The sequence below is a fragment of the Galeopterus variegatus genome, unplaced genomic scaffold, assembly GCF_000696425.1.
Source record: "Galeopterus variegatus unplaced genomic scaffold, G_variegatus-3.0.2 Scaffold199, whole genome shotgun sequence".
Lineage (NCBI taxonomy): Eukaryota > Metazoa > Chordata > Mammalia > Dermoptera > Cynocephalidae > Galeopterus > Galeopterus variegatus.
The window spans coordinates 234,381-261,471 of NW_007726310.1; the positions used below are offsets into that span (position 1 = coordinate 234,381).

General features: G+C 53.9%; 1 protein-coding gene across 1 annotated transcript in view; it reads right to left on the reverse strand.

Annotated features, from left to right (window-relative positions):
- NTN1 (netrin 1) overlaps positions 1 to 27,091 on the reverse strand; it is a 183,689-nt gene that overhangs the window by 6,580 nt on the left and 150,018 nt on the right. Inside the window, exon 6 of the mRNA XM_008565473.1 lies at positions 9,635 to 9,709. Coding sequence (XP_008563695.1) covers positions 9,635 to 9,709 — 75 coding nt within the window. The remainder of the gene's footprint in view (positions 1 to 9,634; positions 9,710 to 27,091) is intronic.

Sequence of the window (27,091 nt, forward strand, 5' to 3'; positions counted from 1 at the left end):
GACCCAGCATTGCTGCCACCCTAGGAAGTTAGTGGCAGGAGGTGGCTCAGAGCTGACTATCGCTCCTACTTGCAGGTTTGGGGGATCTCCCACTGGGATCAAAGTTCCTGCAGCCTGGTTAGGCTCTAGGAAAGCAGTCTGAGCAACGGAGATACACATGCTGCTCACCGAGCTGCCTGCTGGGAACTGACACCGCAGGAGAAGGCCCAGCCCGGGCTAAGCAACCTGCTGGGCTGGGCCCTGGGGGGTGGCCCTGGCCCAGGCTCCAGGCGGCTGCTGGCCGTCCTCCTCTCCCCAGCAAGGCCTGAGCGCCTGGGACACCTCTGCAGGGAGGCTTCCTGCCTCCTGGAGGTCTCCTGGATTTATGGGCTGCTCAGGGGGGGCCCCCAGGGGCTTCCCAGCACCTGCCCCTCCCAGGGAGGCTTGGGTGGTCAGTCCCCTGCCTCCCCCCACACAGCCATGCCTTCCTGTTGGGCTGGTTCAGCTAGGGCGGGCTTGTCACCCATCTGCCTCAGAGACAGCGGCCAGGATGGAGAGGGGAGGACACTGACCCCACAGAAACCATTAAAGCCGTGCAGCCCCATAAATCTCCCGGCACAGAAAGTGTGTCACGAGCTGCAGCTGCTCTCATAAACTGCAGCTCTGACCACATGCTTCCCAGTGCCCTGTGAAGGTAAGAAACCGCCAGGCAGAGAAAGCCAAGTCCTGTTCTCAGGGATGCTAATCTGCCCAGAGAAGTGTCGCATCCCTGTGGGGAGTGCAGGGGAGGAGCCGGCACACCCAGGATGAGTGTGGCAGCAGCCCCGCCCCATTTTCATCAAATGAGGTGACGGCCAGACCCGGCAACCCACCTTGGCCGTCCGTCCCGAGTCCTCAGGATCCAGGGATGCCACCTCCCGCTGCATACCCGCAGGCCCTGCCTCAGACCTTGGATAAGAGGGGACACCCAACTCAGGGCTGGCTGAAGGCTTTCCCTTTCCACCAAAGAAGCAACAGTGTCCCCTCTCTCAGAACCAATAGCAATGTGGATGCTGCCTCAGTTTCCCCTGCCAGATCCTGATGCTTAGGCTCTGTTCTTGGGAGGGGACAGGGGTTAGGTGCCTGAGATGATCTGGTTGCCTGGGGATCCCCAAAGGAGGGGACATCTGGACATTTGAGAACTGGAGAGCTGGACTCTGGGGTGGATATTCCTGTTTTCTGGGCAATGGGCACAGTCTGGCCTGTCCCACCCACCTGCACCCCCAGGCTCACAGCAAGAAGAGATCAGGGGACTGGCCACCCTGCTTTGCAAGAGACTCAAGTAGGAGAGGGGACCTGGGCCCTGCCCTGCCCCAGCTGGGGCGTCCTCATCATGGTGGTTGGTCCCTCCTGTACAAGGAGAGCCTGGGACCCGGGGCGACGTGAGGGCTGCCTCCCTGTCCTCTGTTACGAGGCACTGAACAGCCTGGCTGCCTCTTAACACAGTGCTCATAGCCCTGCCCTAGAGCTGGGGGTGGGGCACGCCACAGGCCTGGACATGCAGAGCATGGACAAAGCCACCGCCCCCAACCACCCAGCCCTGCCTCTGAGCCTCAGCACTCCCAGGCGCCGAGTCTCAGTGCTCCCATCTGTAAAGTGGGAGGATACCGTCCATCAGATGGTTTCCGTGGCCCCTGAGAGCGATCCCTACGACCGTCCTAGAAAACAGAACGTTCAGAGGAGAGGAAAACAGCGCGAGAAAAGACAAGAGGCGGCTCCGGGGGCAGATGAGGGCAGCGGAGATGCCCAGACCCCGGGGCAGGTCCCTCTGGGGCCCAGCTCTGCCCCCTCTACAGCAGCTGGGAGGGCAGCATCTGTGGGGATGGGGAGTCACTGAGCCAGGAAGGGCTGCGGGTCACACAGGAGGCCCGTTGGTGCAGCATCTGCCCCTGCCGGCCTCTCAACAGCAGGGGTTTCCTGTGGGCTCAGGGGCTTTTCTGTTGAGCTGTCACTGGGGCCGACTGGCCCTCCCCTCCCAACCTGGTGGTCACCCGCATTCTGTGACCTCAGGCTGACTCACGCGGACCCAGCTCCACATCTGGCCTCCATATGGGGCTGGCACTCTTGGGGGGGAGGTCACATCTGGCTGGGGAAATCGGAGGATCCCCAGGGGGCCAGTGACCACAGGGAAGGGTCAGCAAGCCTCCGAAACACCAAGCCACATGCTGCTGACTGGTCTGCATCCTGTTCCCTGGACCTGTGGACAATGCTCGGGGGAGGTGGCCTCTCCCAGCCATCACTGCCAGCTGCCTCAGCCAGGGGCCCTGCCTTTGGGGGACAGCCCCCAGGATGCTCCTATAACATCTGTGCCCACACCCAAGGTGTGGCACACCCAAGGTCACTCCATGCTGTGGATGCAGTAACCGTCCGATGACGGGTTGATAACCTGTGCAGTCCTCTGCACTCGAAGGGACTGAGCCTGATCAGGAATAGCTGTTGACCCCAAGGTCAAGAAAAGGAAGGGGAGGAGAAGGACCCGTGTCCCTGGGGCTAGTTGGAGACAAGAGGCCTGGGTTGCAAGTGAGACCCTCCCCACCGCCCCTGCTCATCTCACCCTCAGCCTGAGTGACGAGACAAGAGCTGGGCAAGGACTGGGCTCCATCTGCTGTCCCCACCAGCAGCACCACCATCAGAGCACTGCCACCATCACAGCACCGCCACCACTGCCACGCGCTCCAATCCACATCAGTCCACATCCAGTCTCATCCGAACTGCAGTCATCTCCTCCACTGGCCTCCTCTCCGTGCCACCTCCACTGCCAGCTCGGTCCCCCCACCTGCCATCGCGGATCTTCCCAACCTTCCTCCATCACGGCCATGCCCATTACCGGAAGGGTCAGGCCAGCCCTACCTCCACCACCATCACTGACATCGCTGCCACTGCGCCCACTGCCTGTGTTCCATCGTCTCAGACATCCCTGACGCCAGGGGGACCGCTCCTGCTTGTCTGCCCGTGAACATGTCTTTGTGGCCTCTCCTCTGAGGCTCATCAGGGGCATGCTGGGGACAGTCCTTGAGACCCCTGAGCGGCTGCTGTGCCTGCTCCAAGCTGCCCACGGCTCAGCCCCCACCTGGGGGAGAGGAAGGACCTCAGGTCGCGGAGCACCTGGCCGTGGCCATGTCATTTTATCTTGTTGGGTCTCAGCGGCTCACTGATAGGAATAAAACCCCCTCCCTCACACGGTGTGTGTGAGGACCAAAAAGGACGAGGACAAGGCTGTGAAGTGCCCAGCCCGGGTCTTCCTCAGGGTGTCCACTGCCTCGGGCACTCACAGGCACGCGGGGTTGCGACGGTGCACATCGGAATTCTCTGAGGTCCCCAGGCGCGCCCTGCCAGGTGGGGACAGCGCACAGCATGTGCCTGCGCACGCGGAGCCGGACAGAGGCCAGCACAGCTTCCCTTGGAGTCGCAGCCTCAGAGAGAACCCCTGCGGGAGCTCAGGACGAGTGCTCGAGACAGACCATCCTGTGAAAAGCATTTTGATTTTTCCATCTGGTGGTGCCAAAATGTCTTTCAACAAAGGGGGTGACTAATAAACATTTCTGGGAACGAAATATTTTTCCAAGAGCTGGCAAAAGTGAGATGATCTCACCTTTCAGAATGTGAACTGTCTGTCTGGCCCGTTTCTCGATCCAGCGAGAAGGAAGAGTCAGGGTGTACCCAGGTCACCTGAGGCAGCAGCTCGGGGGGTGGGCAGGAGCCGGTGTGTGCACGTGCGCTGGAGTCGTTCTCGGTACGATCAGAGAAGTTTCTGCACACGGACGTGGCTGCTGGGGCCAACACCCGCCTCCCTGGCCCCCCTTGCACCCAGCACCCCCACACTCACTTGTCTCCGATTTCACCAGCCTGTCTCTAGCGTCTGTGCTTGGAGACTCTCCCCCTCTGCCTGGGACCCCTGCTTCACCCAGTGAACACTGGCTACTCGGCTCGCTCCTCCAGGAAGCCTGCCCTCCCCACCCTCCCCAGAGGACAGGCCACGCCTGTGTGCACCCACCACAGGCTGTAAGCAGTCACATGCCCCCTGCTATGGCTCTCCTCTGTGTGTCGGTCTCCCCTGCTAGACTGGAAGCTCCTTGAGGGCCAGGACTGTGTCTCACACACATCTGTAAGCTCAGCACCCGGGAGCTCCTTGAGGGCCAGGACTGTGTCTCACACACATCTGTAAGCTCAGCACCCGGGACAAGAACGGGCCACGCAGTAGGCGCTCTATGAAGGTGTGTGCAGGGAATGGCTGGGGCGGGAACAGGTATGTGAGGGACCAGGACTTCGTGGGAATTGCACTGCTGTGATGGGGTGTGTGTGTGCGCACGTGTGGTTGTGCACGTGTGCGCACGCGTGTGCATGCATGCATGGCAGCTGTGTAAGATGGCAGGTGCATGAGAACCAGGCAGTGGAGCCTTTCCCCAGGGAGCACAGGGACAGGATGGAGTGGGGAGGAGGGAAGGGAGAGGGGAGGAGGAAGGAGGAGGCAGAGGGGCACAGCCAAGGAAGCCTCTTGCGGTGGGGCTGTGGGGACGGGGCCTTGGGGGCTGGGCTGGAACACTTGACTAGCTGGCAGACGTTTCTGGAGCCGGAGCTTCCAGGTAAATACGCAGGTAACTCCAGCAGGGACATGTTCTGCCTGCATCTGAGCTGGCCCCGTGGGATGGAAACTTCGTGAACACGCACATTCTCACAGGCATGCACACACATGAGCACACACTTGGAGCAGTGACACAAGGAAAGGGCCCCTCCAAGGCCAGGCTCTCCTGAGAAGTTGGCAGGAATTGCTAAGACACTCAAAAATAATAAAACCTGTCTTCCGTGAACAACTGTTCCACATGCGCTGGCTCTTCTGAAGCATTTGCAAGGTGAGCTGACTTCCCCTAGAGGGCAACAGAGGGCTAAGGTGGCCCCAGGAGAGGTCGGGACAGGTGATGGATGACAGCGTCACCACCAGCCCCTGCCCCTTAGAAATGACACCTGGCGTGGCAGGGGCCATGATCAGTGCCTGTCTTAGAAGGATACCATGTCCCCTTGATCACACCTCCACCTGACACAAGAGGAAACTGAGGTCCAGGCTGGTAAAGCTCCCTGTCCAAAGTCACACAGCAAATTAAGATTCTACATTTCCAGACTCTGGCCCTCCCCCACCCCAGTGTCTTCCTGCCTTGCTTGGTGCCCACCCCAACTCCACCCAGGCCGGGCCCTCACTCCCTGGTAAGCACAGGCAGGGCCAGCACACCCCAAGTCACCCCAGGCTACTACCCGTAGACCCCCACTCCACCCCCAGCCCCCATCCACTGGCCACAGCTCAGGGTTAGTGGAGCCCCAAACCCATGTTCCCCAATAGCACAAGGTCAAGCCTCTCCTAAGCCGACCCTGGAGGAGGAAGGGGTCTGGGGCCTGCTGGCAGCCTGGGCCTCCCCTTTGCCCAGCAGGGGCAGCAAGCCCGAGGTTCTAATTAGCAGCTTCTGGAACATCCCAGTGCCCTGGATATGAAGGATATGTGTTTCCTAATTGGCCCCCTGCCGGGGTGTCAGTCAGAAAGCAGGGATTACGCAGCCTCTGGGCTGAGCCCCTCCCGCCCGCCCACCCCGCCGGCCTCACCTACTCTCTGACCCCTGGGCCTGCTTCCTCTGTGTCCTCCTGCTGCTGCTCACCTGGGCTGGCCCAGGTCTGCCCTGGCGGGCTGAGGGTCACCCCCCAATACACCCACACCCACTTTATCCAGGGGCCAGGATCCCAACAAAGCATGCATGGAAGATCCTCCGCAGGGCCCAGCACAGCCGGACCCAGAGACCTCGCCCCCAGCCTCAGAGCAAGGCGGGTCCTGCTGCGGGCTGCCCCCAGCAGCACCCCTGGCCCTGCCCTGCCCAGCCCCCGGGAGGCCGCTCACTCCTGCCTCCCACGCCGCGCTCCCAAGGCCCTGCCCACCCCACAAGCCTGTCGCTTCCCCTCCAGACGCTTTTCTTGTCCTGCCTCCTGCATGAACACACAGCCTAGACCCTAGAGCTGATGACCCAGCTTCTAGGTCACCCCAAGACTACAAGGGACAGTCCTGAGATCCCAGAAACCGCAGGGGCTTTGGGGAATGGGAGGGGCAGTGCCTGTCCCAGCCTCAGGGCAGCAGGCTGGGGGCACATGGCTCTGGGCCTCGTCAGCTCCCTGAGGGGGGCACCCATTCTCTTCCCCAAGCTCCTGCTCCCCAAGCCTTGCCCTGCAGCAGAAATGTGGACAACGGGGTGACATGCCTGTCTGTGGGGGTGGGGGCCAGAGCTGAGATGGCCACCATGAAGTCTGGAAAGGTGGGCACACCAGGGCTGTTCCTCATCTCTCTGGGCCCTGTGACAGGTGGGATCCTGGGTCTAATGGTGACAGGGAAAGAGCAAGAGGCTGACCCACTGCCTGGCCATGAAACTGGGAAAGTCACCTCACCAGGCCAGGCCAGCATCCCCCTCTGGGACCCAGGGAGCTGAGACCTGCCATCTCTGACACCTACTTCGCTCCAACAACACACGAGGAAGGCAGCTCATGACAAATGGAACCAGGGTCCTACCCTTCCCCATCCCAGGAGAGACCCACTGTAGCCCAGTGGAGCCCACAATAGGGGCAGGGCTCGGGGAAGGCTGAGGGGGGTTCCTCTGAGTCTATAAAAGGAGGGTGTCAGGTTTGACAGATAGAAAGGGTCTGCCTGCTGGGGGGCGAGCGGGCCAGGAGAGCTCTGAGGGGACAAGGTGCCTCTGCAATGGGGAGGTGGGGGAGGCAGGATTCACTGGGGGGAAAAGTCAGAGCCGAACAAAACCAGACTGAGTCAAATAGAATCAAGTGGAAAATGGGATCCACTTCGGGAATTTTCCAAGCCTGATTCTCCTCTGCTCACTTGCAGAACAGCAGCCGCTGCAGCCAGCACCTGACAGACTGCGCGACCCCTCCCTCCCACCTCCTCTGCACAGCAGAGCTACTTAAAGAGCCTCGAAGACTGAAACCGAAACACACACAAACAAGACAGTCCTTCCTCCAAGCAGTCCTGCCTGTTCCCTGGCCTCATGCAGGGGAGAGAAGCGCAGGACTTTCCGTCTGGGACCCCGACTCCCCTGAACTTGCTGCTTTGCGTGGAGTGTGGCGCTCCGGCCCCAGCCCTGAGCCTGGGAAAGCTGCAGAGCTCGGGCTCTCCTACCCAGTCATCATCCCACAGGACGGTGGGGGGCGTGGGGCCTGGGGGGGCATGATGCCCACTGGCCACCTTGCAGCCCCCAGCTGAAGACCCAAGGCTGGGAGGGAGGATGTGGCCCCTATAGCTCAGGGCCACATGAGCTGCTTCCAGAAGAGCCCAGAGCTGCTCCTTGCAGTTGTCACCCTGGCTTGGAGACAGCACCTCCTTTATCTTTGAACAACCTCAAGTTTGTTTTCTGAGTCTAGGTTTAGTTTCTCATGGGAGTCTAAGTTTCTGCAAGGCTTTGGGATGAATGCACTTCAAGAGGGCCTTTAGGACTGGCCGGTTAGCTCAGCTGGTTGGAGCGTGGTGTTGTAACACTGAGGTCATGGGTTCGAATCCCAGTACCGGCCAGCCACCAAATAAATAAAGGGGATTTTAGGAATTTACTGTGGACCCAGAGGGGCCTTGAACGTTGACGCCCGCAGCCCGGCAACTCCTGGACCAACACATGAAATCTGCTGGTTGCTCCTACATCAGCCTGCAGGAGGCCAGGGGGCCTGCAAGGGGTGGGGCTGGATGACGGAGCTCTTGCCCTGACTTCAGTGTGCGTGTGTGTGTGTGTGTGTGTGTGTGTGCGTGCATGTGTGTGTGTGTCCGTGCGTGCGTGTGTGTGCTTGCGTGCATGCGTGTGTGTGCTTGTGTGCATGCTTGTGTGTGTAAAATGAGAAAGTTTTAGAAGTTCTCAAAATTCCTTCGGGCCTTTTTCCATTTATTTCATTGTCCTTATGAAAGAAAAATACCTTAAGTCTGGTTCAAGCAGCCGGCCAAGTTAGGACCCTGGGGGGCGGGCTGCCAGCCCCATCAGGTTCTGGACAATGAGGTGTCCTCAAAAGGCAGCTCTCCCTTTTCACCCCTTTTCCTTGCTCCCCTTTCCCCACCAGCTTCCTCTGGACGCAGAGGTCACCCATTACCGGGAGCCTATTGTGCACCTGGCACTGTGCCGGCTGCTCCCCATACAGGCTCAGTAGGTGGCATCATCTCCATTTTACATTTTACAGACATGGAAACAGGCTCAGTAACCGTGCTCGCCCCAGCTCCAACGAGAGGAGTGTGACCAGGACAGCCTTGGAAAGCTGGACACAAGCGAGGCCGCTCTGCTGCTCAGAGGGGGCCAGGGTGGTGCGGGGGCCAGCAGGGCCGCTGAGGCCTTGGAAGGGGAACTTGTCTCCTGGGGCCAGTCACAGAGGGGACAGGCAAGACTGGGCCACATCCCGCTGGAGTGGGAAGGAGGGCGGAGGGAGGTGGGCAGATGAGGATGGTCGTGGACTGGGAAGAAGAGGCCCAGCCCCAGGCTCAATCAGCCCAGACTCCATGGTGGGAAGAGCAGGCCTGGATGCAGAAGCCCTGGGCCCGGGCTCCTCCTGGCCAGATGGCAGGGGCCTTGGCTATCCACACGGATGCCCTGTTCTGTGCTCAGGGCCTCTCCCAGCTCTGCCAGCGGCTAGCTAGATGACCCTCTCGGGACTTCTGTTTGAGTCTCCTCTTCTAAAGTGCCCCCGCCCCCACTGGCTCTTGCACACAGCTGCCCCCTGGCTGCTGCAGTCCCCGCTCCTGCAGGCTCCCTGACTCCCACCGTCAGGCCTTGCCCCCTGTGTCAAGCAGTGTCCGGCCAATCCGGACAGCACAGACGTGTTCAGGGACCAGAAACCACAAAGCTGGCTCCTCACTGCCCTCGAGGCAGGACAAGAGAATCGGACAGAGAAGGGGGTGTAGGGGTCTGATGTCCCCAGTGCACAGTGAGGAGGGGGGGACAGGACACCCCCTTCCCCATGAAGGGAGCCTGAGGACACAGGTGACAGGCAGTCTCTGCAGGTGGCTCCCAGGGCTGTCTGCCCCACAGGTCACAGCTGACGAAGGCTCTCAAAGATCCCACCTCGGTGGCGTTCAAACTTCAGGCACCGCAGAATTACCGGCGAGCCATTTACAGTGCAGATTCCCCAGCCGCGCCACAGCCTGGCGGGACATTTTAAACACACCACAGAGCTCCTACCCCTTTCTCATGCCTGGAAAGCTTCACTTGGAGCTACACAGACTCAGGTGGAATGCCCGTATACAGATGAGGACACGGAAGACCAGAGAGGTAAAGTGACTGGTCTGCGGCCACACAGCCCACCAAGGGCAGAGTTAAGGCACAGGCCAGCTTGGGAATCCCAGCCTCCGGCGGGCTCCACTGGCCTGCATTCCTGTCTGTACGGTGAGGGGGGAACCTGGCTGCTGGAGCCCTGCACGCCCCTCGTCTCTGAGGGCCAGAGTGGAGGAGATGAGAAATTCCTGGCTGTGGAATTGATCCAGCTGGGCTCCCATCAGTCACAGGGACTCCACGACCAACACCCAGCCAGGGCCACCTGCACTCCAACCCCAGCTCCTCGCGGGTCACATGGCTCCTCCACTCCCAGACAAGGGGACTCTCTCACTCACCATAGTCCTTCTTGCAGTACTTTTTCATGTTAATCTTCAGCTTCCCTTTGGAGGCCTTGCAGTAGGAATCACAGTCTGCAGGGAGGGAGAGAGCACAGACAAAAACTAATTAGGCTGGCGATGAATAGGCCGGCGGGCCGAGCAGGAGGCCGCCTCCCTAAATACCCAGAGGCCTGTGATACCCATGGGCCAGGCCGAGCGGGCGGAGGTTCAGGGCAGGCCCCGCTTCTGAAGAGGCCCTGGGGACAAAGGGCCCCCGCGCGACCCCCTCCCCTCTGCTGCCCTGCCGAATCCTTTAGCGGCCGCCTTGGCCACCGTGAGAGACTCTGGGGGCTCCGTATTGTGCCACCCAGGGCTTCTGAGCACCACGCAAATTCCCCCTGTGCTTAAGATGCAACCGGAGCCTGATTAAAGCCAATAGAGGCCACATTGTCACCCCGTGCCCTGGGTCCGTGTCAGGCGCTGGCTTTCATGGCGCAGAGCCTCTGGCTGGGGTCAGGCCCCAACAAAAGAGGTCGCAGAGGAAATTAGCAGCCCATGAAGCATTAGAAAACCCCTTTGGTGTCCACTCTACTGGAGTGTGCAAATAAAATGCCCCACGAAGAAGAGTTCAGTTCTAATGGGCCCTACTGCTGCGAGGCAGGGCCGCCAGCCTCTGTCCGCGGGCTGGCGCTCCGAGGGCTTCCCGGGCCTGAGTGCGAGCCAGGCAGGATGTGCCAGGGAGCATCAGACCTGTTCTCCTGGGGGTGGCCAGTGTCAACCCCCAGATGCAGACCCCTCCCCCACCCCTGCCCAACCATGGCCTCCCCCGCCAGTGATCTCTGCTCTTTGGACAAGGTGATGCCATTCCTTTGCTAGGTCTGTGTGTGACAACCTCAGCATGCCGGCCCGGCCCATTGAAGAGGCCCAGTAAGTCTCCCCGAGTCTTCCCTGTCCCCATCCTTGACACGCTGGATCTCATTCAATTCTCACAGCCATTCTTTGATGTGTGGGTGTTATTCCCATTCTGCAGACAAGAAAACTGAGGCAGGCCCAAAGACGGTAAGCCACTTTGCCAACACATCACAAACAGCTAGTGCCAAGGCTGGCCTGGAACTCAGGCATGAGATGCCAAGATTGCTGCACTCTTGCCTGTGCCACACTGTGTCTCCATAAACATGGGCAGGTTCCCACTCAGTGTGAGCAGGGAGGTAAGCTCAGAGTAGGGGTGGGGGAGGAGAGCTTTGTCCTATGTTTTACCAACTCCCACTCTGCTGGGAAGAAGACCAGCGAGGCTGGCCTGGGGGCTGCAAAGGGCCCCGCCTGTACTGGGAGCAATGGTGCAATGGGCTGGAAGAAATGGGCTGGGTGTGTGTCCCAGTGAGGGACAGGCAGAGGCAGACTAGAAAGGGGAAAGTTAAACACGGGTGTGCACACACATGCATACACATATGCACACAGGTGACCACCCCTGTCGCAGGTGGCAGCACCCCCTCCTGCAGAGGGGAAAACCAAGGCCAAAGTGGTGGTAAGGAGCAATTTGTGTGGGAGCACAGGGTGAAGCCACGGCAGGAAGACAGGCCTCCCAATACCACCTGTCCCCCAGCCCATGGCTCTGATCTGCAGGGAACATTCAGAGACCTCCCAGAGCAAGTCTCCAATCTCACAGAGGCATCTGTTTCCTTTGAGGTCCTAGGATACACCTACTGGTGTCTCATTTAAAGTCAACACAGCTCCATATCATTGCCCTGGGAGCTGCAGGCCCAGCAGTTCCCCGTTGCCTCCTGGGCCAGCCTCTTAGGGCCCCCAGTTAGGAACGAGTCTCAGGAAATGGGAAAAGGCCAGTCTCCCTTTCTGCTCCCCTGTGATCCAAGCCCTTTGGAGTACCAGTCTCTCCTGCCAGCTGGACGGCTGGCCAGTTATTGGAGTAGGGACCTCTTGGGGTGCAGGGGCTGCATTGCACAGAGAGAGTGGCCTTTACTCTGCTGTGGCCAAGCCCGAGAGGCCAAGATGATAGGTGACAGCAACTCAAACACATACGTCAATGGCAGTATCACTGCCACTATCATTGCCGCCGCCGCACTTCCCTGTGGGGAACAGTCGCCCCAGCCCACGTCTCTGCCAGCTCAGGGACAGATGACGCTTGCAGCAAAGCCACTGCCATCTGAACCCAGGTTGTGCGTAAGCCCTGGCAGTGAGAGCAAGCCCGCTGGAATCCCTCCCGCTCTCTCCACTTAAGGAAGCGGACTGGAACGCAAGTGGTGCCGGGTGACGTTATTGCAAGGACAACCCTGAATCCACTCTCCCTGCCTTCTTGTGCTTTTTTACCAAAGTCGTTGGCCCACGTCAGTCCTTTCATTTCTGATCAGAAGGAAATCCCTTTACATCCTGCGCCTGCTGCACCCCTCTGTCTCAGCCCTGGGTCATGAGTGCGCCTTTGAGTGTGGCAGCTCTTCTGAGCCTCGTGGGAGGTTCTGAGGGAGGGACTGCTGTGCCCAAGGTAAGCCCCACCCCACAGGACAGAAAGGAGGCAGCCAAGTCCTGGGACGACCCACCCCTATACCTTCAGCATCACTGTCCCAGCCTGGAAACTAACATCTCCAGCTCTCCTCTTCAGAGCCAAGTATCCACCTGGGACATAAGTCATCTGAGAATGTGTGGCATCCATCACCGCCTAATTAGACTGAGCTTCCAGACCCTGCTTGACAAATCAGTCATCCATCACCAGGAATCTCGAGAGTCTGCACTCTGTGATGGTGGCAACTCATGTGCCACTGTGCTGGTGCTTTCTGAGCTCCTCACAACCCTTCCAACTGGGCCCCACTTCATAGATGAGAATCTAAGGCATAGAGACAGTGACTCACCCACCTGAGGTCACCTGTTTCATGAGTTAGTCTGGCTGCAGAATCCCTGCTCCCAGCCCTCTGGTTCCCAATCCCAGCTATATAGTGGAATCACCCAGAAGCCTTAAAAGACACAGATGTCTGGGTCCCACCCTCCAAGAGATCCTAGTTTCCTTGGTTTAGGGAGCAGCCTGGGTTTAGAGAGTGTCTGGACTGTTAATGCTCCCCAGGTGATTCTAATGTGCAGCCAGGGTTAGAAGCACTGTCTGAACCAGCGGTGAGCAGTGAGAGATGGGGAAGGTCTCACACCCATGACCTGCACGGAACACCTGGCTCGGCAGAGGAAAGGCCCAAGCAGATACGTGTTGACTCAAACTGGAGAGCGCTCACATAGGAAGCTCAAGCCCTTACAGAAAATGTCAGCCTCAGAGTGTTTGTAGCTGTATTTGGTTTTTGCTTTTTTTTTTTTTTTTTTAATTGGGTCCAATGTCTTTCCTTTCTGTCAGCTGGAAATTCTGGTCAGGTCAGGGTGCTTGATGCAAAATGTCCCCTACTCCCTCCAGATTTGCTGATTCTAGTTAAGCTGTGAGCTAGGAAAACAGAAAGACCAAGCTGGTTAGAATTGTGTGTAACATACAGGTAAACAGGCTCGGAAGGAGAGGCTAAAGTGTTCTCCTCTGGGTAAAGTGAATAACCTTTGGAACATGGACACTATGACAGCTATTTGGCAGCTTCCTTGGGTTGTATTCCAGATAGCTGAGGTCATTGGACAAGTGGCCCCTGGATAAGAAAAATGTTCCTGTATGTTCTTCCTTTATCAAACACACAAAAAGCTACAAGACCGCTTCAAGATGGACAAACCACAGCTTTAAAATGCAGCTTTGACTCCTTCAAAATGGCATCTACTTGGCAGCCACTCATGGAGCCTCTGCTTGGATTGTTCCAAAATAGCTATAAAGACAGTGAAAAAAATGAAAATTCACACGAATGCCAAGAACGAAACTGATAGATGACCCAATGCTGGAATCTGGGAGCGATCTCTATTAATTAAAGGCAGATGGTGTTGGAATTAGCAAAACCTGCCCAGGTTTTACCTCCAGACACAGCTCTTTGTCTGAACAGAAAGATCCTTAAAAAGGGAGGATGTCAGAGAGGCAATGATCAGAAAACGAAGGGCAGGAAGTAGGCGGGGCACGGGGGCGATCCCACCTCCAGGGAGGGGAAATTGAAGGAAGGGTAGGGCCGACAGGCAGCGATTGCAGTGGATGCCTGAACATCACTAACGCAGAGAACCAGAGAACGAGGCAGTGGAGATAAGAGAAGGCATCAGCGCCACAGAGCAGAAGTAAATCCGGGCAAACGTTGGTAGCAACTAGGAAGTAGGAACCGAAGATGGAGCCGTGCTCAGTTCCTTGCCGTCCACCTGGGATCTGAGCTGGGAACCAGCGCATAGAGGGATCTGTAAATGGTTTTTTCTACAAAGGGCCAAATATTAAATATTTTAGGCTTTGAAGGCCATACAATGTCTGTCCCAACTGTTCAACTCTGTAGCTGGAGCCTGAAAACCACCACAGACCATATGTAACTAAATGGGCATGGCAGACTGGGAAAAAAAAAAAACCAAACTCTAAAAAGACACAACCTCTATAAAATAGAGAAGAAAGCCATCAGGAGAGGCGAGGCTGAGCTGAAAAAGCCATATGATGACACAGAAAGGGTGATGTGTAAGAGAAAGAAGAGTTGGAAAAACTACAGCTAAAATCTAAAAACCCAGTAGCACAATTAAAATCCACTTTGGGGAAAGGGGGCCAGGAAAGGTTGGTAGACTGGTGCAAAGTTATGGTTAGATAGGAAGAATAACCTCTGGTGGCCTAGGGTGACAATAGCTAATAATATCGTATTGTGTATTTCAAGATAGCCAGAAAAGAGGATGTTGAATGTTATAACAACAAAGAAATGATAAATGTTTAGTGATAGATATGCTGACTATTCTAACTAGATCATTATACAATATATGCATGTATTGAAACAACAAACTGTATCCCATAAACACGTACAATGAACATAAAATTAAATTAAAAAAACCCCACTTTGGAAGCAGCAAAGAGAAATAACACTGTAAAAAACTGATTCAGAAATATGGAGAATAAATTGGAGACGCTATCACAAAATTTAGAGAAAAAGGATAAAGACATGGAGACCATGCAAAAGAAAAGACAAGGATATAAGACAGAAAGTGGAGAGGTGATGATATATGATTGGGAGAGAACTACAGAGAGGCCAAATGGAATAGAAACGAACATCAAAGATAGGATTCCTGAGCTAAAGACAGACCTACTTATGCAGAAGGAACGGGCTCACTGACTTTTTTTAAAAATCAAGGAAAAGAGACCAACACCCAGACACATCTTTGCAAAACCTATGAAATACCGGGATAAAGAAAAAATAGATACAGATTAAAAAACAACAAGCTGGTCAGATGATCGTGGAGCAACATCTTGTAAGGTATTAAGGGGAAAAATTTCTGACCCAAGAATTTTATACCTGGCTAAACTGTCTTACATGTATGCAGGCTGCAGTAAACAAAAGACATTCTCAAATGTGCAAGAGATCAGAAAATATTCCAGTCCTATGTCCTTTTTGAAATAAATACTTCAGGATGTTTTCCAACCAACTAAAGTGAACCAAAAATAAGAGTTTAAGAAGGAAAAGTTGTGGCATAAACACAGTGGTGATAAGCACCAAAACTAGTAAACAGAGAGATTTCAAATTAGGCTCTAAAGCTGAATGCAAATATCAAAATAATTTTTAAATGTCTGAGAGGGAACAAAGATTATAGACATATAAAGTAAAGATAAATTTAGTTTGAAACTTTAAATCATTTTAACAAAAACTAAGAAGCAGAATGAGGGGCAGAATAAAACTCTTGGTCTTAAATAGAGAGAATGTGAGATGCTATTTCATGCTCAACCCTGACAAATAAGAGCTTTTAAATCAAATAGTGCTTTTGAAAGCCCCAAAGATAACCACAAAATACAGGAGAAGATAGGAAATAAATTATAGCTAATATGCCAAAAGACAAAACAGAAAGAACGAAAAATATAAAAAATACAATAAATTAAGATCACAGAAGAGCAACCACCTAAAAATAAAACAATGAAGGTAAATAGATCCAACTCCTCTACTGAGAAACTGATTTAAAAATATTAAATTACTACTGAAGAGGGATATAATCAAATAAAGTGATTTAAAAAAAAAACTTACAACTTAAGCAGTGGCAAAGGTGTATCAGCAAATGAAAACAAAAAATGAAACGAGGTGGAAATACTAATATCAGAAAAAGCAGAATTCNAGCAAATGAAAACAAAAAATGAAACGAGGTGGAAATACTAATATCAGAAAAAGCAGAATTCAAGGCAAACATGTTTAATGAACAAAGAAGTTCACCTATTAACAAAAAAATAAATTTTGATATGTGTGGAATAACATCTCCTTGAAATACATTAAGCAAAACCTGACAGAAACACAAAAAGAAACAGACAAAAACACATAAGTAGTGAAAGAATGCTAAGTTAATTCCAAGAAGGTGAAATTGTACAGGCCACATGTCCTACCACAATGTAATATTATTTGTTCTTAAAAAAGAAACAACGAAAATAAATGAGGTGTATTCAATTCTAGAAGTTAGAAAATAAGCAAAACAAACCCCAAAGAAAGCAGAAGGAAAGAACTGCTAACAACAGAAGTAGAAATTAATAAAGTAGAATACAGAAAAAAACTCAAAAATTATACCTAAGAACTAATTCTTTGAAAAGCATCCAAACACACCTTTTTTAAAAAAGCAGACAAAGCACCCACACGTCTAATTAGGAATAAGAGAAAAAACAGACAGAACACTAGGAAGTAATGAAAAAAGGGTATAACCACGATCTAAAGAACATTTTATAAACTATAAGGCTATTGCATACAACTTTCAGCTAAAATCTTGGAACTCTTAATGGAAGGCATTATTGCTAGGAAAAGATAAATGACTAAGTTGAACTGAAGAAGAGACATGGAATCTGTATACATAAATAGTTCAAAGAAGTGTCTGGATCAGGATGGTTTCAGAGGTGGGTCTAAGTAAACAATTAAAGGACATGTCAATTTCATGCTATTTGATCTGTTTCAGAAACAGAAAAAGACAGCAATTCTGATGAACCACATGAAAGTGCTGAAAATGGACCATTTTGCCCCTTTAGAAAAGCAGTTTCATATGATTCAACCTTAATATAATAAAACTAGCACAACCTCACACGTGCAGACCCTGCACACTGATCGATCAGCCTCATTGACCAACAGACCCAACACTATACGCCCCACGGATTCCCATCCTGCCCCACCCCCCACCTGGGACCCCCGCTCACCCTGGCCAGAGCAAGTACACTCCAGTGCAGAAGTAACAAGTAAGGAGTGGGCAGGATGCTCCACTGCCTCCACTTGCTCAGGGGACCCTTTGGGGCTCAGACTGAGGGTACAGGTAAATACTGGCAGATCTGCAGGGGTCCCTGTACCAGGGTCATCCTCTATTCCACCCTTCTTTCCAACAAGAGATAGGAGCTGCCAAGGCTGGACACAGNGAGGCCGCCATCTGCCCAGCTTGCAGCAGGCCCATCCTGGCTGGCTGGCATCCTGGCTCCTCCTGGGAGCAGCCTCCCCTCCCTTTTATTGCTCCCACCTGCTCCCCGGATCAAACTACAGCCAAGAGCCAAGAGGTGGCCCTGCAGGCCCAATCCCAGCGGCTGAGCCCCTCCTGCCTCTTCCTCCACCTTGGCTGGCTGGCCCCTCTGGTCTGCCTCTTGTGCCCCAGGTGCCAACATCCTGCTGGGCAGGTCTGCTCGCCGGATCGAGCTCATCTCTGAGCATATGGCAGGCAGAGCCTGGCAGCCCACGGTTGGAGCCAGGGGCACCGCATCTGGCACCTCCCCTCGGAGACAGGCGGGAGCTGGCAGAGGCCTTGTGCTCAGCAGCCCTGGCCCCCTCACAGCACCTCTGCCTCTTTACTTCTGGGCTGTCAGCTCACGAAGGTGGGGCAGTGGGTGTAATGACAGAGGAATACCCAGCCAGTGTGGTCTGTCCTCCTCCCAGGGCAGGAAACGTGGAGGGCTGGCGAGTTTCAGTGGAGCACAGGGGAGGGGCTCCTGGTTCCCCCTGGCCTGGGGTGAAAGAGCTCAAGGGGAGAGGAGCCGGGGCTAGGAGGGGCTCTGTCTTGCTGGCTCTGTCCCTTTTGGCTAGGCCATTCTGCCCACCAGCAGGTGACTAAAGGCAGGTGAGGCCAGAAAATGTGATGTGGCTCCACCTGACCTAGAGCCACAAAGCTGAATGGAACCTCCCCCCATGCACACATTTCCAGGCCAGAGAGTCCAATCTTTGGTGTGTTTAATTTTCAAGGAGCTGCAGGTGTCTGTCCGTGGGTCCCATAATGACCATCGCAGGAGAGGCGTGGTAAGGACGGAGGAGACGCTTCTCAAGAAGCCAACCCTTGCCCCTTGGTCCTAGGCTGCAGGTGACTTAATGACTGTCCCCACCTCCAGGTAAGACCACCTTCTTACCACCCCACCAACAAGCACTTTGTCCAGGGGTACAGCCATCTGTCTGGGAGAGCTGGGCCCCCAGGCAGCCCTCTCCCTGCACACACCTCTCAAAGCCTGTGCTAGTCTCACCTGCCCAATCCATCCCCCAAAGCCCTACTTGCCTCAGCAGCAAAATGCCCATTTAACTTTGGGCTCTGGGTCAGGAAGGCCAAGGACTCCCCAAATCAGGCTGCCTCTAGCAATGGACTGGCAAAGGAGCTCAGCAGGAGGTGCCCTGCAACCCGTGGGGGCCAATGACTGAAAGAATGCTCAAAGTGTTTGCAACGCAGATAGCAAAGAATAGGTGTCTTTAATATAGAAAGAGTTCTTTTGAATCAATAAGGAAAAGATAAACAACCTAAGATTCAAAGGAAAGGAACAGGCAATTCAGAAAAGTGGAAATAAAAACACCCTGGCCAGAGCAAGTACACTCCAGTGCAGAAGTAACAAGTAAGGAGTGGGCAGGATGCCCCACTGCCTCCACTTGCTCAGGGGACCCTTTGGGGCTCAGACTGAGGGTACAGGTAAATACTGGCAGATCTGCAGGGGTCCCTGTACCAGGGTCATCCTCTATTCCACCCTTCTTTCCAACAAGAGATAGGAGCTGCCAAGGCTGGACACAGGCACTGCGTGGCTCCCTGCTTGGACGTGCTCTGTCCCAGGGGGAGACCTGAGGCCGCCATCTGCCCAGCTTGCAGCAGGCCCATCCTGGCTGGCTGGCATCCTGGCTCCTCCTGGGAGCAGCCTCCCCTCCCTTTTATTGCTCCCACCTGCTCCCCGGATCAAACTACAGCCAAGAGCCAAGAGGTGGCCCTGCAGGCCCAATCCCAGCGGCTGAGCCCCTCCTGCCTCTTCCTCCACCTTGGCTGGCTGGCCCCTCTGGTCTGCCTCTTGTGCCCCAGGTGCCAACATCCTGCTGGGCAGGTCTGCTCGCCGGATCGAGCTCATCTCTGAGCATATGGCAGGCAGAGCCTGGCAGCCCACGGTTGGAGCCAGGGGCACCGCATCTGGCACCTCCCCTCGGAGACAGGCGGGAGCTGGCAGAGGCCTTGTGCTCAGCAGCCCTGGCCCCCTCACAGCACCTCTGCCTCTTTACTTCTGGGCTGTCAGCTCACGAAGGTGGGGCAGTGGGTGAGCCAGGGGCACCGCATCTGGCACCTCCCCTCGGAGACAGGCGGGAGCTGGCAGAGGCCTTGCGCTTAGCAGCCCTGGCCCCCTCACAGCACCTCTGCCTCTTTGCTTCTGGGCTGTCAGCTCACGAAGGTGGGGCAGTGGGTGTAATGACAGAGGAATACCCAGCCAGTGTGGTCTGTCCTCCTCCCAGGGCAGGAAACGTGGAGGGCTGGCGAGTTTCAGTGGAGCACAGGGGAGGGGCTCCTGGTTCCCCCTGGCCTGGGGTGAAAGAGCTCAAGGGGAGAGGGGCCGGGGCTAGGAGGGGCTCTGTCTTGCTGGCTCTGTCCCTTTTGGCTAGGCCATTCTGCCCACCAGCAGGTGACTAAAGGCAGGTGAGGCCAGAAAATGTGATGTGGCTCCACCTGACCTAGAGCCACAAAGCTGAATGGAACCTCCCCCCATGCACACATTTCCAGGCCAGAGAGTCCAATCTTTGGTGTGTTTAATTTTCAAGGAGCTGCAGGTGTCTGTCCGTGGGTCCCATAATGACCATCGCAGGAGAGGCGTGGTAAGGACGGAGGAGACGCTTCTCAAGAAGCCAACCCTTGCCCCTTGGTCCTAGGCTGCAGGTGACTTAATGACTGTCCCCACCTCCAGGTAAGACCACCTTCTTACCACCCCACCAACAAGCACTTTGTCCAGGGGTACAGCCATCTGTCTGGGAGAGCTGGGCCCCCAGGCAGCCCTCTCCCTGCACACACCTCTCAAAGCCTGTGCTAGTCTCACCTGCCCAATCCATCCCCCAAAGCCCTACTTGCCTCAGCAGCAAAATGCCCATTTAACTTTGGGCTCTGGGTCAGGAAGGCCAAGGACTGCCCAAATCAGGCTGCCTCTAGCAATGGACTGGCAAAGGAGCTCAGCAGGAGGTGCCCTGCAACCCGTGGGGGCCAATGACTGAAAGAATGCTCAAAGTGTTTGCAACGCAGATAGCAAAGAATAGGTGTCTTTAATATAGAAAGAGTTCTTTTGAATCAATAAGGAAAAGATAAACAACCTAAGATTCAAAGGAAAGGAACAGGCAATTCAGAAAAGTGGAAATAAAAAGGAGATAAGGAGATGTAAACATGTTCAATCTCAAATTATCAAAGAAACAAAACCTAAACCAACAGGAACCTAAACTTCTGCCTAGCAAACCAGCAAAAGCACATACACACGCTCACACGATGTGATTGGGTGCAAATTAACATGGACTTTCCTGGGTACAACTGGCACTGAATGTCAAAGCTCTGTGAACACACACACCCTCTTATGCAGCGACCCTACTGCTCTGAATTTATCATCCATTTATTCACTTAAAAAGTTTTACTAAGCACCTCTCACAAGGATGGCTCTAGGAGGTGCCGGGTGTCCCCTGAGGCTAATGGCACAGTTGGGTGGTATCATAGCAGGAGGGACAGGTCAATAACAAGAGTGTAATCACACCCACAGAAGAGTGACACCAAGAGAATGAAGACAATGAGCAGGGGGCATTTGTAGAGAATGGGGGGGACAGGTGGAGACTGACTTAGATACAAGGCGATTCTGAGGAGGTGACATTCAGGATGAAACCATGAAGGGCAGCGAGGAGCATCCCAGGCCCGGCAGGTGCGACGGCCCCAGGGCAGTACAGCGCCAGGTGGGTGTGAGGAACCTAAAGGAGGGAAGACTGGAGCTTGGGGGGCAGGTGCCTCGCCAGAGATGAGGCTGTGTGGTTCGCAGGGGGTGTCTGGAGGTTTATCAACCATGGCAGGGGTTCAGATTTTATTCTAAAAGAACATAATGTGCATCAAAATGTTGGTTGGTGGGACTACAACTTGTTTTTATATTCTTGCTTCCCTGACTTGTTTATATGTTCAATTTTACTACAACGAAGACCTGGGCAGGGCTGCAGATGAGGAGCGACCCCAGGCCCACAGCTAGGACCCTGTCCTTGCCTGAGGTCCACCGTCTTGGGGCACTTACTCCATTCACTGTAACGCATCTCCTCCTCCACTGCGGTGGATGGTGGTTGAATCCTATTATTTGCAGAATATCAGGAAAGAATAGGACCTCACCCCTAAGAGAAGCCAGAGACCACACAATGAGCCACTCACAGGTTCAGCCACCACAACCTGGCCTTGAATGCCTTTCCTCTTGGCAACCTGCTTGGAACCCATTCCTGTGTCACCTCCCTGCGCAGCCTTCCTCTCAGCCCCCAAGCACAGCTGGGCACCCTCTATGTTCTTAGCGTCTGTCTCTTGGTCTGGAATGTTCTGTCTGCCTCCATCCCCCATGAATCAGATCTTGGCGTCCCAGCACCTAGCATAGTGTGGGTCGCCACAGACTGCCCAATGAACCCACTGGCACATAAATGCTGCATACCCTCCAGGTGACCATGAACATGGCAGTGTAAAATAGCTGATTGCAGTTGTCTCTGTGAGATACCAAGACTGCCTGGACAAATGAACCCACAAATACAGGCTCCCTTTGCAATGACTCTGGTGATACTCCTGAGAAAGCCTGGGTAAACTGCTTAGGCACCTTTTAAACGTGCTAAGCTCTTTGACAACAGAAGGCATGAGTTGGGCTGGAGAGGGTTTGAGTGGCACCAAAATCAGGAGGCCGTGACACCTATGTCGGGATGCACAGCTGATATCTGAAAAACAGTACCCTTGAGCTCTAAATCTGAAGCCTCTTCTGCAGGTCTCAGCCTGCTATCTTGAGGGTGTGGAGTGTTTGTTGGACAGATCACCTCTACCTGGGCCCTGGGATACGATCCATTGCCCCAGTGGGAATGCTGTATCTTGGAATACTGATGAACTTCAGAGTGCAGGATGCTGGGGAGCTAGAAGGATCCAGGAGGATGGGGCGGGGGGTGCAGGTTGGCTACCGCAGAACTCAGAATGCTGGCTCTGTAACTTACAAAGCTGTGTGTCCTTGGGTATGTTGCTATACTTCTCTGAACCTCAGATTCCTCATCTATTAAACTGGGGTAAGAGTCTGTAATCTTTTAAAGTTCTAGTGAGATGAAGCCTGGCATATGACTGGCACTAAAAAATGTTAGCTATGAGTATTTTTACTCTAATCTAGGAGCCGTGGCAGAAAACCAATATCACTGTATTACTGAAACATCCAATTTTTTTTTTTTTTTTAACCCAAAGACATTTCTCACTCAAGTTATGTCCTTGATTCACAGAAGAATGACTGGGTTCTGGCTACTCCAAAAAGCAAATCCATCACTAGAGAACGTTGTTCCTTCCCGGTACTTGATACGCTGCAGTTACACATTTTTCAATCTGGTTTGTTTATTGTCCCTCTTCCTCTGAAGTCAGGGGCTTCAATGCATTATCCCCAGAGCCCAGGACACATAACGAGCCCTCAATAAATATTTGTTGAATGAGCAGAATAAAAGCAGGGCCAGCTGCCCCCACCGTGTGCACGGCCAAGTGACCCTCGGCCCCAGCAATTCCCGCACTCTCCTAGTCCAGTGGCGGAAGTCACCGGACTCTGCAAAGGAACCTGCACAAAGGAGCAAGTCTGTGTAAAGAGCAGAAAAGTAAAGGCTCGAAGCGGGATTGTGAAGGGCGGAAAAAGGCAATTTTGGAAAATGCTGCGAAACACAAAAAGCCACGCTTGGAGAGTACAGCTCCTTGCCTGGGGAGGAAAGCAGGAGCCGATAAATCTTCCCTCTCCAAGGAGGTTTGAAGGGCTTTGGTGTTTTGTTTGGACTTTAATAACACAGATCCTAAACCCACTGCCTTATTATGAAAATATATTTGAAGATTTAAAATGCTGGGCCTCAGACTCTGAGGAAAGCTCTTACAGGAGGAGCCAGGAAGGTTCTGAGCCGGGAAACCCCCTGGGCATGAGCATCCCGCTCCCAGGCTTCCCAGCCTGGGAGCCCATCCTGTTTCAGTCCTGCCTCGTGTGCTGGACCCCCAAAAGGAAAAGACAACAGGCGGAGCACTGGGCTGGGCTTCTGAGGGGTGAGGGCAGGGACGAGCCAGCCAGGTTTCTTCTCCCTTCCTGATAAAAGCAGTTGGGCCACCATGACCCCTCCCTGCAGGGCAGGAAAGTCTGCGGCCTGTCTCGGGGGTGGGGTGGCCTGGCTGGGAGAGGTCGGGGCTGTGCTGACCATGTGAGGCAGGAGAGCATCTCTTCTCTGCTTGGAACAAGAGGGTGCAAATGAGTCCCCAGCATGCTCTTTCTTCTTGCTGAACAAGATGGATTGGAAAACAAATTGGCTCAAATAAAGCATGTAATTAGATTAAAGCCTCTTGCCCAGAGCCTTTGGGACTGCAAAAAGCCCTCCTGACTGGAGGCAGGAGACCTCGGTGGCTGAACCATTTCCTGGACATCTAGAGTTTTCTCCTGACCCTCAGCCATCCCCCATCCTCCCCAGCCAGCGTCAACTATGCTGAGGGGATTGATTCTACTGTGAAGATCGCTCCAGACCCTGCTCTGCCACCAGTCCCAGACCCTGCTCTGCCACCAGTCCTCTGCCTACAGATGCCGCCTCAGCCTCAGAGGGCGGCTGTGTCCAATCCACGTGCCGCAGTTGGAGCTCAGCCCATCTGCAGCAGGACCGACTGGGATGGCAATGAGCCTTTGCCTGGACAGCCCTCACCAAAGTGCCTTCTGCCCGCCACCCCATGGGAGCCACACCATGGCCTTTAAGGAGGTAGTGCAGGTAGGATCAGGACTGCCCTTTCCATTACACACATGAGAAAATGGAGACCCAAAGTGTTTGGTGTCCAAGGTCACTGGCCAGTGGGAGTATGCTCCCTAACACCAGCTGCCCTTCTCACAGGGCCACCCAGAGGGGTCTCTGTCCCCAGAGCCACAGGCAACCTGATGACCACTGAGCACTAACCCTTACCCACCCCCCATCCTCCCAGCTTCCCTGTCCTCAGGCAGAGCCTCTGTGTAGCTGCCCCCAACCCATCCATCCCGTCACCATACCCTTCCCCAAATAGTGAGCCCTATGCCCACGATGTCCCAGCCCTCCTCCCAGCAGCTACGCCTTCAGGAGATAAAGCCATGTTTGCAGCCTGCCGGAGCAAGCAGGCTGCATGCAAGAAGCTGCTGGAGCCAGGGGCTAAGTTCCTCTTCCTGCAAGTGTGTCTGAAGCTCTGCAAGTAAACGGCAGAAGAGCTCCGGCCCTCAGCTGTGAGCAAGAGCCCAGGTAGGGACGAGGAGGAAGGAAAAGGGGAAAGCATGAAACTCGAGGCTCCTAGTTCAAAAGGCTTGACGATGAGCAACTTACGACCATAAAAAACTGAGGGTTGAGAGAAGAGGGTCCGACAGAATAAGCAGCACGCGGGCCACCCGCTGCACGGGCCACCCCAGCCAACCTCATGGCAGATGTCACTCACCCACCACAGCACCCCGAGGGGACCCAGAACTCAACAAGTACTCCTCGTTGCTCAGTGGGAAAAACTGACATGTTCTTGCCATCGCTGGTTCATTCTGAACACAGCCACAGGACCCACCCCTCAGAAGTGAGGGTGTTGTCACAGGTGTCCAGCCTTGTGCTCCTGCTGTCATTCCCTCTGCCTGAATCTCCCTCACCCTCTGTCCTGTGGTTGGACAGACCTGTCAGCCTCACCTCACCTGACTTCTGCACCTTCCACAGACGACCTTAGTTCCACCTTCTGGAACAGTCCAGCACAAGCCCACCACCTGTTTAACCAACAGAACAGCCCTCAAGACATTCGGAGAAAGTGCCCCTCCCTTCCAAGGCTGGTTTCTCTTCCTAATCTCTCTGTTCCTCAGCTCTTGATGTGAGGTTTGAAGAGCCCAATCCCATTTCCTCTTTACCTTATGGACATCTACAATGAGTGTAAAAAGGCTTCCGATTCTTCAGTAGGTGTAACATCATCTCAGAGTGCTGCTCTTGGCTGTGAAACCTCACTCAAACTGGAAGCCACTTCCCCGTTTATCTCAGTTCTCTGGAGCACAGAGGAAAAGCAGGAAGGAAGAGTTCTAAGCAGCCAGATTTCTACCACAGAGGAAGTGCTCTGGGTTCCCATTCACAGCTTCATTACTCTGGGTTTACAAACATTGATAACAGATGTTATCGCCATTTCTAGACACAGCACACTAGGCTCTATGTATTCAAAGGGTGGGAGGGACCTTCTAGAGATAGACACACTGGCAGGAAGAAGGAACAGCTGGCGAACAGAGGGCAGAGAAGAGGCAGAAAACCGTGAAACTATAACAAGCAGATGTAGACTAACTCAGGGCCGCAGGAATAGAGGCAAACGGTCTTAAACAGCTCAAGAAGACTCAAGACTGTGACTGCAGGACAGCACGATTCCTTCTGCAACAGCTGAATCACCCTGAAAGGTGAAATCATGTTCAATGTGCATTACTTAATAAGGCAAGAAAGTGGGTGATACGTTTGGAAGAGATTTCCAACCCACATGTTTCAAAAAGTTTTGTGGCATTTTAATGAATAATGTCTCAGGTAGCTGGAAACTGTCTTTATGGGGAGTCGCTCATCCCACAACAATGTCACAACCATGGCAGATACTGAAGTCTTCCCTGGCGAGACTAAACTCTGCAGTCTTCTCACGAGAATAAAGGTATTGTGTTTGCTTTTGGGAAGGACAGAATTGTCAATATTCTCCAGGTGAACACAGACCCAGATAATCCCCTGAGGAAAGTGCTAGCATCCTTTACATTCTCCAGGCAGACACAGCTGCCCTCCCCAGAAACCACTGCAGGGTGTGAACCTAGAAGTTGAAGGACAGTAAGAAAGCAGGGGCTACCCTGGACCTCATCCCTGCCCTGCCCTGCCCACCATCTCACCTGGACATGCCAGGCATTAACAAGATGCCAAGTTCATCTCTGACACCAGTCTTCTGTTTTCTTAACCATCTCTTCTTTCTCCCCAGACAAAGGATTTCCAACTGCTCTACATATTTGTCTCTCAGTTTTAAAGGGCACCCTCAGAGCCTGTGTTCCCTGACTCCCTACCATCTACAGACCACAGGAACTGGAACAAGAGAATTACGTACCCAGGAGTTCAGGCATCACTGTGGATCCCAGCGATCCCCAAGTTCTGCACCTGACCTGCTGCTGGAAGTTCACAGCATTCTGGTGGACAAATGACTAACCAGCTTTTACCTACAAGGGAGGCCATATGTGTGGGAGACACCATTTAACTCTATTCCTGGTACCCACAAGCACCATCTCCTGTTAGAAGCTGGGGAACAGTGACCTGGGTTAACTCAGAGCCCTCTGATCTCATGTGCCTTCTCCCTTGGAAGTCAAGCCTTATGGCAGCCCTGATGTCCAAACCACCCACTCCATTCCCTTCCTCCCAGTAACACACTCACCAAAAAATCTAGAGCCACAGAACAAGTTCAAAAACCTTTTTTTTTTTTTTTCCCTTTTTGTCTTTTTTCGTGTCCGGCAACAGATCGCAACCCTCAGTGTCACGCCCATACCAGACCGGGACCGGCAACGGGATCGCAACCCTCGGTGCTGCACCCACACCTCGCTCAGCCAGTGAGCGGGAACCGGTCTGTATGTGGGATCCGAACCCTCGGCAGGAGCGCCACCGCGCTCCCAAGCGGCGCACTGTAGCAGTGCGCCACTGGGCCGGCCCTCAAAAACCTTTTGTCAGAGAACAAGTTCAGGACTCTTGCAGCAGACATGAGCTCTGTAAACCCTAGAGAGAGTACAGACAGAGATTTCTGCCTGCTGAAGATATCAGCTCCCTAGCTGGAAGGGGAAGTCTGATTAGCAGAGATGGGGAGAAAAAGACATGGAGACCAAATCTACATCAGAACCAGAGAAATATCTGCTACAGCCTCCTAAACCTTTTTCAAGATGCAAATTCTGCCTCATAAGATCAAATTTGTAGAGTTTCTGCTTGAGGACCC